Source organism: Halyomorpha halys, unplaced genomic scaffold, assembly GCF_000696795.3.
Source record: "Halyomorpha halys isolate HHAL.00 unplaced genomic scaffold, Hhal_1.1 Scaffold759.1, whole genome shotgun sequence".
Lineage (NCBI taxonomy): Eukaryota > Metazoa > Arthropoda > Insecta > Hemiptera > Pentatomidae > Halyomorpha > Halyomorpha halys.
Window position 1 is genome coordinate 344,162 of NW_027110136.1, and position 15,869 is coordinate 360,030.

The window sequence follows — 15,869 nt, forward strand, 5'->3', positions numbered from 1 at the left end:
CAGTAATTTTTAATAATAGATGCTCCATTCATTAAATATTTGTAATAACCGAGAGAGGTCCCTGGCACTATAAGATTTGGGGCCCTTCAAATTATTAATTTATTTAATATTTGTAAGTTGTCAAATATTAAAAAAATAAAATTAAACAGTTTAATGAGATACTTTTCTTAATTTTTGATTTGTAAAATCATAAATTACTTCTCATAAGTTTATTTATTGAAGTAAATCAGTTTCTTTCAGCATCAGTGATAAATTGCTCAGTCTTACCTCTATTTATTTAATTTATGGATCATTGGAGTGGGCCCATGGCCAAAAGATGGCACTGGTTAGGGTAACTACTGAAGGGACTATTGTTTTATAACTTTGTTAAAAAAACCTTGAAATTTCAGGACTTGTTTAGGTGTTTCTCCTATAACACCTAAATGACACCTCATAGCGAACAATTTATAGAATAATAAATTGAAAAGCTTTCAATTCTGCAAGAAGCAGAATATTAAATTGGAGCATTAATAATAAATTGGATCCAGGAGTATGGTTGAAATGGACTGTCCAAGAAATAGATTTTTACCAACTTTGACCATAAATTCGAAGTATTGACTTTAAACTTCAGTTGAATCCAGTAGAGTAACGAATTTTGTATTATTAGCGTGCACCTTGTTTTTAAAATCTAAGTGTTATTCAACCCATGTTGTGTCTTTAACAATCGTTCAATGTCAGTCGAATTTTCTCTATTACGCACTCTTCATAAAAAAATTAACTTGAGGTATAAACTTGCAAATTGTTATGCTTAAACATATTTGTATGCCTTCAACCGAAGATGAAATTCCAAAAAATAAAATTATTAATGTTTAACCCCTACAAAAATGAAAATGGCGGATTCAACTTCAAAATAGCAATTATTGACAAACGGATTTCACCAATAGCTAAGGATTTTATGAGATCTGATATTTTAGTTCAATCAGTTTTTGTTGGACCTACATTATATAGAACTAGAATATTTTACGTCTAAAACAATTTTTCACCAATTTTTAAATTTATTTTTGGCTCATTCACGACTGTGACTCTTTAAACTTGATAAATCTATCGAAGTAAAACATATGTACAACTTTAGTTCTCTGACGCTCAGTCAAATCTCCTATAGATTGAATTATATGAAAATATATTTTTAACTCTGGGAAAAACCATTGTACATTTACTCGCCTTCTTCTCCAGAACGGATCTTACTGACGTAAACTATTTCGTAGATCAATTAAAGAACATTCAATTCTGCTTCGAATGGGTATCTTTTGTACCAGAATGAGTTAAAATAACTGTCGTGACACAACAAACATTTGACTTTCAGATGCATGTTCCTTAGAAACGGCTATTCTGAATTTTAAAAAAGAACTGATTGTATAAATATTGTTTATTATCATATTTTCTATCCAGTAAGCACTTTATGTTTTGATTTTGGTCAAATACGCATATAGAACTTTGAAATGTTTAATTTCTCGTGACACATTCATAGGACAGTTAGATTAAGGTTAGTTAGATGCAAAAGGTGGGGTGGTTGCTTTGATTTTTTTATTTAAAAAAAAAATAGTAAGAATGGAACAAATATGTAAAAAACAAAAATATTAACAAATCCGACTCCAGGAGAACATTTGGCAGCCCTCTTGATGCATGCAGGCCTGCACCCAGCTGTAGGGAGACCAAACTCTACCCACTAACGGTTCTAGTAGTTCTGCCCCCCCTCCCATTAGGTTAAACATTTTTTTTCTTGAAAAGTTTTTTATTACATATAAATACATCAAGAACTTTTGAAAAATAAATTGTCTTTCAAAATTTAATTTATATTCATTTAGATCGACATTTCCTATTAATTTTATGGGATTTATCTAGTACACAAGTATGTCCCCTCTCAAAAAAATTCCTGGTATGCCAATGATTCCACTTCTATAAAACCTTGGTACAATCCATACTTTTGTTTGGATCAGAGAGATGGGCAAGATCTAAGGCTACCGAAAAAGAGCTCATTACTTTCGAAAAAAACAGTTCTCTCCCAAATTTTTCAAGGCTTGAAAGTTGGAGAAGAATGGACGAGACGCCCTAACCTAGAGTTATACCATAACTGTAGAGAGGCTGATGTCAGAACAATGAAGTTTAAATATAGCTAGAATGGGGGATAGAAAAAATACCAAAAATTCTGTTAACATAGACAATTATGGAACCAGGAAAAAAGTTGAGGTGGTCGGATGGTGAGGTGGGAGATCCTAACATTATGATAGGAGTCAAGAACTGGATGGCAAGACCGTGATGATTGGACTTGACGAAGTGACTTATTTCAAGCTAGGAGACTCACTACTTTTGTTTACTTGACGTTGTCTTAGAAATATATTCTGTTTATTTAGATATAAACTAGCTGGTGTTCATCCTTCAGTACTATTTCATTTATTCATTCAAACAATATATGTAATATTTCAAATTTTAAGATGCAAAAGGCAGAATAATTATTGCTTTAAGTGTTAAAGCTCTTTAGCTATGTGCATTAATGTTGAGAAGCAAGAGATTGTTAAATGAATCGCTTGAGCGAATAAACCTCATTGTTACATATTTTTAATGGAATTTTGCTGTTTGTGATAGTCCAAGCGAATAACCCAGTTTTTTTTCGGTCTCGGAGCTTTATAGTCAACAATCCGATATAGTTCATCAAATTTTAAAAGACCAATATCCTAATTAGAAAAACCCGATACAAAGCAACTTATCGACTTTAGAACGCCTCAGTATTCTAGATGAGTAAATTTCATTCATGAACTATGAAACCATTTTCGAATTTAGATTTAGCTTTTCTTTGATAATAATAGTGTTTTTATATTAAAACAATAAGCAATTTTACAGACATTTAAAAAAAAAACGCCCCCTAGATTTGACACAGTTCTGGCAGTAGATGAAGGTGACTTGATAAACTTGAGTGAATGATTTGTTGAATTGAATCATTTAATTTAAGGACACTCCCATCCAATTCACTCGTGGCACTTCATTTGCTCTTTGGATTTCCTTTTTAATTTTCACCTTTGTACCATTAAAACTGAATTTTGTTATTTTTCTTTTTTATTTGTCACACTGATTTACCAATATCATTTCAAGCATTGTTGATATTGAACATTTGTTTCTTGTTTATCTTTCTTTCAGATTAGAAAGAAACTTATAATTTATAAGACTATACTCAGACGTATCAGGACCTACGGACTTGAACTTTGGGGAACAGCTAAACCGTCGAACATCAAACGTATCCAATTCTTTCAATCAAAAATCCTTAGAACCATAGTTTATGTCCCTATTACGTTTCCAACAGAACACTACACCATTCATATCCTTATTGTCCTTGATCTCATACTAACCAAATTCTCAAAATTCCATATAAATCTTTCTAACCATCCTAATCCTTTGGTTCAATCCTTATCTAGTTCCACCCATCTCTACAATCCACCTCGAAACGGCAGTGGACAAGAGGCTTATTGTAAAATAAAAATGGACAATTGGAGTTATGGCAATGGTCAGATTCTCCACTCAAGTTGAGTGTTTGCGGCTTTAGCGCACTTGCTCAGCCTCCACTGGCTCATTACCAGTGATGCAGTTATAGGGATGCGCTGGGATCTTATCAGCTCTGCTCTACCCTAACATGTGGGAGATAGAGTGGGCTCAGGGATTCTCAGGTCGATTGTGTAAATATAGTATATAAAAGTGTAAATGTGACTTGAAATTATTTTATTTTATTTACTTATTTATTCATGCACATAGTTTGATTATGTTCATTTTCTTTATCCTCATGTTTGTATATATTTTAAGAGATATTTTTTTTTCTTCCATTTATTTATTTTTCATTTCATATTTTTCATTCTTATTTTATTTTATTTTATTACGAAAGTGATCATTCATCACCATTACCTATTGCCCACAACTGTGTGGCAGATTGTAATATCAATCAATAAATAAAGTGGTTTTATTAAATAAAATAAAAGATAAGAAAGAGAAACTAGTAACATCTATGTGAATTTAAACATAGTTTTGGACCTTCCCATCCAATGGAGTAGCGTAGTGGAGGCATACTTTAAAATTTGTATGTTAATATTCTGTGGCCTTCTATTAAGGGAGCTTCTATATAAGTTCCTCAACTTGTTCTGTCCTTTAGACCATTTTTCAGTTGTGTAATTGCTATACAAGTGAAACTATTTCAGTAAAATTTTACATTTCTCTAAGTCTATATCAATAGAACAACTGTACGGAAATCTAATAAAAACTGAGACGGTAAGGTCCAAAAGTTTGTTGAATTGCATGGAAGGACCCATGTTTTATGAACTTCTGGTTTATAAGTGCAAGTGGTTTAATTTTCAACATTAATTTCGTTAAATAGCAAAAATCAATTTTATTCTCTATAATTTCGTAGTATGAATAAACGTTCATATGAAGTTATGTAAACTTTGGGTATTCGTTATAAATTATGTAGCTATGCTTTTTTATGTGTTAGTATTTCTTAAAAAATGAGAGCTTACCTTTGATATTTTTTATCCTAAACGAAAACCCATAATAAGTTATAGGAAATAATAAAAAAAAAATTACAAGTTAAAATATGGAAAAAGTGCTATGTTGAACGAACTTGCTGGACTGCTACCACACGACGCTCCGACACCAACCCCACCAATATTGCATTTTTTATTAATTTTTTTAAATAATTATTTTTTGCCTATTTTAATTTCCTAGTATCTTTCTTAAAATATAAAGGTAATTACACCACAAATGGCCTTTCTATACCTCAGTTGTGAATCTTACAAATAAAAAAAGTATTCTTAAGGAAAATAATTCTTTGTAAGTTCAATCAGGAATGTGAAATTTTATATTAGTGAAGGTTTCTGGACTTAATCTGAAGTAATTGAAATCGAGCTAAGAAAAATATACTAATTATTTAAATATTCTTACATCAAAATGGAACAATTCCAATGTTTTATTGACATTAATATAATATATTTTTTATTATTAAAAAACAAATTAATTTATGCATCTTTAATATAGCCCTCAAAAAATTTGAAGAGGTCCACCAACTGAAGAGTGTTTCCAAATGTCCAATTGCTGTTACATTTAGTTGAATACTGTCCATACTCGGAAAGGAGTTTGCTGAAATCTTGTCTAAATGAGCTTGCTTCTGTCCACAAAAGAGTTAACTGCTTATAACTGGAGGCAAATATTCTAAAAAAATAAATAAACAAATTAAACTTCAAATAATAATTGTCATATATAGTAAAAGTATGATTGTTATTTATATATTTCAGGTATGATGTATTTGTTTCTTTCACTGCCACTCTGTGCAATGATTAGGAGACACTTTATCTCAATTCACAGTTGTCGTGTCAATGTTGATTGACTGATAGTTTGTTATTTGGTAATGTATAACTGACTTTTTCCGAACCCTTTGTTCCTCACGAATCAGACTTAAATCTTATATTCCTTTTAAGTTTCATCGTTCTATGTTTCTATTCATTATCCGATTTCTAGGACGAAAAGGAGGTTTTAGAAGCTGCATATATTTTTATCGATTACTGAAAGGCACTGATACAGAATAATTTATGACCCATATGATAAAAAACGTGTTAATTATCCAGATACTCGTGTGTAGTACTAGATTATAAAATTTATAAATGATTGGATAACTATACCAACCCACCATATATCTCTATTAATGGATCTCATTCATTAATTTGAATAGTTAGTAAACCTAAAGCTAATTTATTTGAATAGTAATAATAATAAAAATGAAAATTGATCATTTAGCTTTGATGGCCTTTAAGTAAATATTTATTACTTAAACTACAAGTTGGTTAAGCCGAGTACTTTCTACAAATGACTTTAGTAATTGTTTACAATCAAATGTTGGTGTTGGATTGGAAGGAACATCGAAAATCAGTTAGGACTGGGTGGACAATATCTACATCGTGGAACAAAGTCCAAATTATACTTTTCCTTCTGTCTCTTCTATCGTTTACTTTGCAATATTCAATATTCGCTTGCACCAGATTTGTTTCTTATATAATGGCTTACATACATCACGAACTACAACAGAAAACGGCACAACAGCACATTACACTAAGGCATATAAAGTTTTTCGATAACCTCTCTGCTTCCTTTATTCCACTATCCCTTATACGCACCCCATTCTACCTTCCTGCGAGGTGGCAGAGTAGGAAGGGCCCCATCAACCCTGTTAACATTACCTATTAACCTCTTCTTAAGCCCCTTCTTCTATCTCTTTCCTTTCCCCTGCCTTTTACTATTCATTATTTTTTCTCTTACTTATTATTATTTCCCTCCTCTATGTCATTTAATTTAATTCTTATTCTTTGTTTAAAGCTTTCAACCATCTTGTGGAGGCTCTCACCTCCAAATATTAAAGTAGAGTTTCTAACAGAACAACCATCTCAACCTACAGATGAGTATCTCATTTGAACTTTCCAATACCCACGGTAGAAAATGGTAGTACTCTCATTGAATTATAATTCTCACGTATTATTTTATTGATTCATGTTTATTTCTGTTGTAGAGAAATCGGAAAAAAAGTTACTTTTAGTTGAGGCCCCTCACCTCCAGTTATTAATGTAGAATTCTAACAGAAACAACATCCCAACTATCAGCTAAGTATTCCTTTTCACCTTCTAATACCCGTGGTAGAAGGTTATATTTATCATGAATTACAACCTCACATAATTCACTTATTAATCCATGTAAATTTTCCTTATTAGATGAATAGGAAAACATATAAATAAAAATGGTTGGTTTGTTGTAGAAGACAGGGAGTGAATTCACACATATTAGTGGATCAGATAATTCTGCCACTATTTTGCTTGTGAAAATTTATGTCATGTCACTATTTATCCTTTGGGTCTTTCTTTTATTCTTATTACCTTTGAGCGTAACCGAAGGCGAATACACCACGGCACTCTCTGTCCTTCCTCGACGATCAAAAGTCAATATCCTTAAAATTGACTAGCCCCTACAGGACTGCAGAATAATACTCTACAGAGGGCTAATGCTGTGTAGATTTAAGGTGAATATCCTTAAAACTCGCCAATTGGACGTGACTTATATATTGATCCTGCTCAACGTCCGATCTTCGCCTCATATCACCTCCAATACAGGATGTAAATTGCCCGAGGCCTTCAGAAATGTGCTGCACCACATTGGTGCTTCGGCTGAACTACTTACCTCACCACTCCAGAAATTACTACGACGACAGAATGAGAATTTTCAAAAATCAATATTTCGAAGTTTAGGAATTTGAGAATGCATAAATTAAGTGATATTTACTCCATGTTCACTTATTTCTATACTATCTTATATCTTTACTTTATATTCACTTATTTCCTGCTTGAATTGTCAAAGTAAATATCAGCATAACTTTTTAATGCAACTAAACTAAATTAAAACGACACTAGTCTAACATAAATAAAATCCAAATAAACCGTCGTGATTACCTGAGCAAGCATTTAAAGGAAGACAAGGGGTTCAATGACATGCACTTGAGGTCTTTATTATCCGTGAAGATGCTGAGGGCCGAATTTCCCAGCTGTGCCAGGTGGTGCAATGCCTTCTTCAAGTCATCCATGACATCGTTGAAGTTCGGGCAGGGTGGTTCTCCTCCGACGAAGGCAACTGGATATTCTGGCTTATCTCCATCTTTCAGTTTGTCTGTTTTTGCTTCTGGTTTAGGAGTGGGGACAGGTTTGACAACTTCATTCTCGCTAACTTTAATGTCGCTGAGTTTGTTTTCTAATTTTGTTCTGACTAAGTCTTTTGGCTCCCATTTTTCCCAGCTTACGTCACTCTGAAAAAAAATGGAAGGAAATTATTTACCTTTCAAAAATCATAAGTGAATGAGGATTATGATGTAAAATGTTTTTCTTGTATTAGTTATTTTTGTGAAAACTCCTTCCTATTAATATTTTTATTTCACGTATCTTTCACTAACGTTTAGATTAAAGATTAACAACCAATAAATTGCAAAAATTTGAGAAAGCTAAAAAAAGCAAAACCAACATGCAAATAATTGAAAAAATGCGAAGATATCAGCTGTACCACATGCCAGGATATCAGAAAAAAAACTAAACATATAACATTTTAAGAGGATATCAATATAATCAAATATATTAAAAATACTGCTTATTACAAAACTGTTACAAAAACATAAATATAAATTATGCTAATATACGTTTAATTCATGTTTAATTAATCCAAAATAATGCATTAAACATCAAAAAAGAAATTAATATTATATTTTTTGAATAAAAACAAGGGAATATCTTAAGTAGTAATATAACAACAGTTTATAGATCGGAAGCTTTAAAGAGATAACTAAGTTAAGAGAAGACTCCACCCAGGCCAGTGGAATAGTGAAACTAAAACACTTTCAACTGGTATATATTACAAATATTCTCAATAAATTTAATGTATATATCTCTTTAATGTGTTGATCGTGCATTATTTATGTTTTAGTAAAAAAAATGGGCAGAATAATGGAAAACAGCCCGAAATATTCTTCAGATGTTAAAATAAATAAAAGAAGTAATAAATGGGCTAATCCATATACAAAAATAATATAAATTACTAATAAATCATTTTTAGCTGCAAAGTAAAAACTTACACTTTATAATTAAAGAAAATAAAATTATTCTTGGTGAGAAGAATTTTGTTTCCCAAGGGTTTCCTGCAAAACGAAAGGTAAACGATTTAGAAGGGCAAGTTTGATGAAAAGCGTGGGGCGCTACAAATTTTACATATTAACCGGATCAAATTTTGAATACAGTAACACGTAGGTATGAATTTGAGCATTTAATTTTCTAGATAATTTAATAAAATGCTTATGAGAAAATTGGTAATTTTGTGAGAGAAAAAAATACAGTCTAAAGTTGCCCTGAGTAACTTGCAGACGATTCGAAGTGAAATTTCTTTACCGAAGAACTACATCTCAGTAAAAAAAATATTAGGGAGTAAATTGATTTCGTGACGCGAGATGAAACGGAAGTGATGGGGCGGGTGGGCAACCCTGGTCAATCATTGTAGGAAAATTTATATATTGTAATAGTTTAGTAGGAGCTTAACAATCCCAGCAGCACCGGACCAATTGTGTGAGTTTCTGTCCAAGTACTCTTACAATATAAACAATATTCTTGCTAGAATTGACTTGGAAAATGGCTGTTATATTCTAATTATTATTATTGTAGAAAAAATATTTTCGCTTTAAGCTATAAGAGGAAATGCATGATCATTATCAATAAAATTTTAATATATTATTTCATTTCCGGAAGTTTCACTTCTGTCAGCCAGCCCCAAGACTGCCACTATCCTTCTTTTTTTAATTAGACAAATCAATGCGACCTTCAATATTCACTAGGCAAACCTTAGGCTTCTCATGAGTTAATTTAAGAAATGGTATGTAATATACCATATATATATATATATATATGAATTAATTTAATAATACTTACATTTTTATGATGTAATAAAGTTATACTTTTATATTCTTATATTTATATTATATCATATTATCTCTCGTGCCATAATTATTTAAAAATGAACAAGTCTACTGTTCGTTTTTCCGGCTGATTGCTTCAGGTAATTCTTAGCACAAATTGGATGTGAGAACATTATTTTGCTAATTGATTTATAATTTATTTATTTTGATTTTCTCCGCATCAATTTATTTAGGCTGTATAAATTAAACAATATATTATTACGGCTAAATACGAATCTTTAAAAATTATTTTTGGTAGAATAAATTTATCTTTAATTATATTTTACATATCTTAGTAATTTATCAGAACAGTCGTGTTTTTAAAGTTAATGTTGAATCATGTTTCATATTTTATCATATTGGTAAAATTAATTATTTCTGTAATTTTTTCCATAATATAAAAAAAATAATTTATTTCTTCATTAATATTTAGTTTTTAATACCATTCCGCCGAAATCTTTATAAATGACATTTAATTAATTAATGGACAGCGGAATTTATTCAGACGTTAACTAATTTAAAATCAAATTAGTCGTCGGGCAAAATGTCGCAACAAAAGATCCTTCAATTAAGTGCTTTTCTGGGGACGCTTCAGATTACCGTGCATTCCATTATTAAGGACAAATGACAATTAATTTTTCAATATTCCTGAGATAAGCTTCAAGGAGCATCACAATTTTTTTTCTCTTTTTCTTTATATATATATTTTTTATTATAGAACATGAATTCATCAGAAATATATTAATGTAGTAAGTATTTGGGTTTCTTTTATTTTCTATTTTAAATTGCTGTAGATTAAGTAAAGGCAAAAGCCGCTAGACTTCATTTTCATTACAAGCTAAGACCTATTTCAGACATTTGTTGTGTAAGTTATATCTTAGTTATATAATAGTTATATATGTAAGTGCTATTTTGTCCTATGAACCCTAATCTGGATAACAGTTAAAATTGGGAAATGGATGGCAAACGTTGATTATTACATATAAGAAATAATAACTGTCACCATTTAAAAATAAAAAATAATAAAATTGAGTTAATCAATTATATGAAACATTGGTTTTGTGATATTACGACAGTTCACTTTCAAAGCGTTTACATATGGAAGTTACCAGTCGAGCGTGTGCAGATAGTACTCCCAAAAAGTATTAATTAACCCTACTAGTGCGAAAGTACTGCCATGTCATAATTTACGCATTGATAGAGACTATGACAGTTATGACCACCTCCTTGAAACCTGCCATTTTTTATGATCCCCTTCCTGTTTATTTCTGACATACGGGTGGCTATCTACAAAGTAGCATATTCTAACCATGGTGGGGAGTCAAGTTTTCATTTATCAATTTTATTAAAAGTCGATCTACCTCTCTCCCTCTACTCCCTTTCAGACCAGATTCGAACCGGCGCCGCTGCATTTCCAAGTTTTTAAAGACCTACACCTCAACTCACTCAGCTAAAAACGGCCCTTACGAAAACTGGCTTGTTATTTGGACCTGAATTTATTGTGGAAATTAGTTTTATAGAATGAAATAGATAATAGATCGATTAGAAAGATGCATTTGAAGAAAACAAGATATTTTCTTTAGAAAAGAAGTGAATAAAAACAAACCAATAACTAGCAATAGGTAATTAATTTTAAGCTACGCAGAGCGTGCTCAGTACTTGGATGGATAACCGCCCTCTACCTTCTCGTGTTCGTGAGGGGTCCGTCATCCCATCCAACTCACAAAGAACAGGCTAGCACTACCTACGCCCCTACCTCAAGTACCCTTTTCGGAAGCGCGTAATGGTTTTCCAGGGCACCATATTGTCGTTGGAAAATATAGTGCATGAACGGGTGGAAAGCTATAACGGTCCTCGTTTGCCTGCTCACTTACGGGTCTTCTCTGATTTGTTGCCCTTGAACACTAGAACGTGACAGACGTTCGGGTTGGGACATAGCTCACAGAGCACCCGGGTCTGAACGGCGTTCAATGTAATACATTTCAGGTCATATTGATAGAATTTCAACATTTTTCATTCTCCTTGGATTTCTTAATAAAACTATTAGATCACTTTCCATCTGTTTTCTATCTAAATGTAAGAGGAAAACGTATTTCCTCTAAAACAAAAATTATCTGAGCTATGTTGTTCACACTGTTATTTAATTTTTCCATGTATTTATGGTTATATTCAGAATTTGTGTTAATTTCAGAACCGAGTGAGTAACATAAAGACTCCCCAAAATCACTTTTGGTGTCTCACAAGGTTATTTTATAAGATAAGATGCTATTTATCGATAGTGACTCTAAAATAAGTCATTACTTCTGAAAATGCAATAGCTAACAATGTTTTCTTAGTTCTTTAAACAATAATATCACTTCTTACGTTTTTTTTTTTTTTATCTTTTTTTTTTGAACTTATAGATGTATTGGTTATCTTTGCGTTCACTGCGCATTTTCCCTAATCAATCACAAGTATCCACTTAATGTTATCTGAAATAATATTTTATACACAAAGGAAAAATATAATAATTGTAGCTTTGGCAACGTTGCCAAGTAAATAAGAAAATTTCTGATTTAAAAAAATTATATCGTAGATAACTTTCTGAGGCACTTGGAGAAAATAAAATGATTTTATACAATTGATTCTAAATTATTACATAGAGTTTTGTTGAAATTAGCGAATATTTTTTTCATTTATCCGTTGTTTATACTGCGTGTTTTAAAACCTAGAGTGATTGGCTACAATGTGATTCTATGCTAGTGTTGAACTGAAAAAAAAAATCTCAAGAAAGGATGCAATACTAGAACAAAAAATTTCAAAATTTATGAAATTCAGTTACTATATGCTGCCATGTTGCATCTAAAAAACTATAGTGAATACTTAAGTTGGTAATCAGTCAATAATTAAGGGTTACTGCGGTTACACTGTTATAGCCATGAAGGCAAAACATGATTGGGCTGAAACACCAGCTTGCAGAATAAATAAAAGAAAACGTTATTTTTACTTTCACTTGTCTATATATGGGATATGTAGTAAAGAGGAGTAGTACGATCGTGCTTAATTTTTAATTCAAGTCTTTGACAAAAATAAGGGACGTTTTGAAATTCACAGAGTCCTAGGCGTGTGTGTAGCTCAAAAATAAAAAAATCGTACGAAAGAGAAATTGCATATTTAAGGATGATATATTCCTGAGATGTGTCGGATATTTTTTCGATACAATCGCTTCACCGAAAGTACCACTTTACAGGTTCGATTATCTCATATTTTTTTATATTTTTCAAAAATAACGATTAAATGCCAACTTGAAATTGGCTTATCAATATACAAGTAAATTTTCTTTAGTATCAGCACCAGATATTTTTTTTCTTCATTGAAATAGTATGACAGGGCTTAAATGGCGAATTTTTAAAACGGTTTCGTTTGAAGTACCTTTTTGTTAATTTTTAAAATAATTAACCATTTTACATTATTACTAGTAATAAAATATAGATAAATATAAAATATGAAAGGATTTGTTTATTAACTTTAGGAGATAAGAGGAAAAATATTTTTTCCAGGATGAAAATACTATTCCGGAAATAAGAGTAGTAATATAGACTTATTATATATCGTTGGAAAGTCAAATATTTTATAAAACAAATAGTACTTGAACATATTAAGTAAAAACCTATAAATAATAGGTTTATTGAAACATGGGTTCTAAGCGGCAGGCGCATGCCCAGTGGATGCTCCGTTTTTCCAGACAGATGACGTTTTCTTGTAATAATACTTACTAAATAATTAGCCACTGTAGCCTTGAGTCAACTCTTGTGGGTTCTTGGAGCCCTCCTGGGATCCACTCAGCCTCTTAAATTGAGTAAAAATCTGGCGGTCGAGCGTGATTCTGACCAAATTACCTTCTTGCACAACCGTTGGTCTAGTAACAGTACATCTTTACAAAGTACTGAACCCCTTCATGGACTGTAGCGGTACAGATTTTAATTTTTGTTTTTTAATTTTCAAGTAATTAGCAATTTAATTTCATCCAACCTGTTTATAAGCCTTAAGTTGACAGGATGATTAACTCCATAAAATCACTCTTAGTATTTTTATTACAATTTATTACTGAAAGAATGATTAAGAGCAAAATATGAATTTTAGAAAACAATTATATATTTCTGCAATAATATGCAAAAAAAAAAGGTTAAAATGTTTGTATGCAACTAGATACATGATCAAAAATACTTTTTCGAAAACTGTTGAAACCGGAGTAAGTTAATGAGTCAACTGAAAGGCTGAGTAGGGTAAATTAGTACCACAGGGAATTCTCTTCTGAAACTTTGAAAAAAAAATTGAAAATTCCAACTCTTATGGTTATGAATTTTGTACTTAACAAACGATTTTCTTTTCTATTCATACACAATGTTGTTTCGACGAAATCCTTTTCTTAACTTAATAGTTATTGGTTTTAAATTTATGAACTTATGATTAAAACGTTTTGTCATGTTTATTGCAGTTCGAAGTAGGTTCTGAAATTTCAAATTCCCCAACTGTTTTGATATCCCAATTATTAGAGAAGATGAAACTTCCTTAGACGACACCCCTCTAAGCCATCTTCCCATAACGATTTAATTCTTGGTGGGTCATTTTACTTATTTTTTTTAGGTCTTCACAGCGGTGGGTTTCAGTTTGTCCATTGGTGATCACTGAAACGACTGGAATGCAGTGCCATGATTTAGCCCACTAGGATTGGGCACTTGGTCCCGCAAGTCATGGTCCCTCTAACTCTTGTGATAGATAAGTTAAACCGAATTAATAATAAACAGAAAAATAGGATTGTTTTAAAATTGAGCAGGTCAACACTGATCAAGATAGGAAATTTTGTACTTATGGATTGATAATTTGAAGAAAAATTAATAATTTTTCTAACAAAAAATCAATACATGTACCTCCTATTACAGTCATTTTATTTTTTTCAATTTTCGTAACTTTTAATATATTAAATAATATAATAATTTTACAAAATATGATATTCTTCTGTTTATGGCCCAAAGATGTTCAGAAAATAAATTCTCTATGATGGAGGCCCCCTGTCCAAAAGTGCTCTGGGCCCCCAAGTGGATTAAGATGGCATTGGAATGTGATAAAACATATTGCACGTGTTCCTTCTCAATTTAGTATAAATATTACTGGTATCAATCATTCTTCAACTAGGAAAACTAATCCTTTTTATTATATCCATTTCTTATTATTTTTCCTTCGACGTTTTGAAGTCTTTTTCCTATCTTCAGGATTACATTACATTTTCCTTATTTCCTCTGGTTAATTAAGCCCAAATAATTATATTTTGTCCTGTTTATGATTTTATCTTGTTATTTATGATTTATTCCAATAATGAATAAAACTAGTTTGTGTAACATGGTGCAATTTCGTCCTCACATCATAGTGATTCCGTTAAAATTTAATTTACGTAGTTCTTATTTATTAGTTTACAATAAACTTCTATTTCTAACCCTTCAGGATTAACTTTTTTCATTATTTGGGTGATAACAAAAAAAAATATTTTGGAGGCATAACGAGTTGGAGTGTTTACACACGGTGTCAACCCACTAATATTGATTGACAGTTCTGATTGGTCATATTCCACACTCATCGAGCACGTGTTCTTTTTATTTAAAAAAATATATTTCTTAATAAAAAATTTTTAGATTTGTCATTTGAGATTTATTGATATAAAATAAATTTATTAAAATGACAATGTCTAGCCAATCAGATGCCAACGATACAGATTTCATACACCTTATTTTAGTGAATATTTATGACAATTTTATAATGACGTACGAAAAAAAAACAGTCATTGGGGTTATTCTTTAAAATATTATTGTGCCTAGAATACATTTTCATTTGTGCCAATTGTGACTAGAGACTATATTATTTTATCATTATGTTATTTTATTTATTTATTTTTCATACAGATAGTTTGATTTTTGTTTGTATATATTTTAAGAGAGAGTTTTTTTTTTTTTTTATTTGTATTTGTTTAGTCATTTATTTCTTTTATTTTATTTTAGTATGTATGAGATCATTCATCACTATTACCTATTTCCCACAACTGTGTGGCAGATTGTAATATCTATCAATAAATATAAAGTATTATATAGTGTTCCTACCGGAGATATCGATAGATATCTCAGTAACCCTTTAAATCGATTTATTTGTTTATTTAATTTATTATAAGACCCTTAGATTGGCAATTTGAAAATTATTATAATTATATACAATCGCTTCACCGAAAGTACCACTTTACAGGTTCGATTATCTCATATTTTTTTATATTTTTCAAAAATAACGATTAAATGCCAACTTGAAA

General features: G+C 31.0%; 1 protein-coding gene across 1 annotated transcript in view; it reads right to left on the reverse strand.

Moving 5' to 3' along the window:
- Window positions 1-4,921: 4,921 nt before the first annotated feature.
- LOC106685942 (uncharacterized) overlaps window positions 4,922-15,869 on the reverse strand; it is an 11,789-nt gene continuing 841 nt past the window's right edge. Inside the window, exons 2-3 of the mRNA XM_014428965.2 lie at window positions 7,503-7,852; window positions 4,922-5,223 (exon numbers count right to left, since the gene is read on the reverse strand). Coding sequence (XP_014284451.1) covers window positions 5,031-5,223; window positions 7,503-7,852 — 543 coding nt within the window. The 3' untranslated portion in view covers window positions 4,922-5,030. The remainder of the gene's footprint in view (window positions 5,224-7,502; window positions 7,853-15,869) is intronic.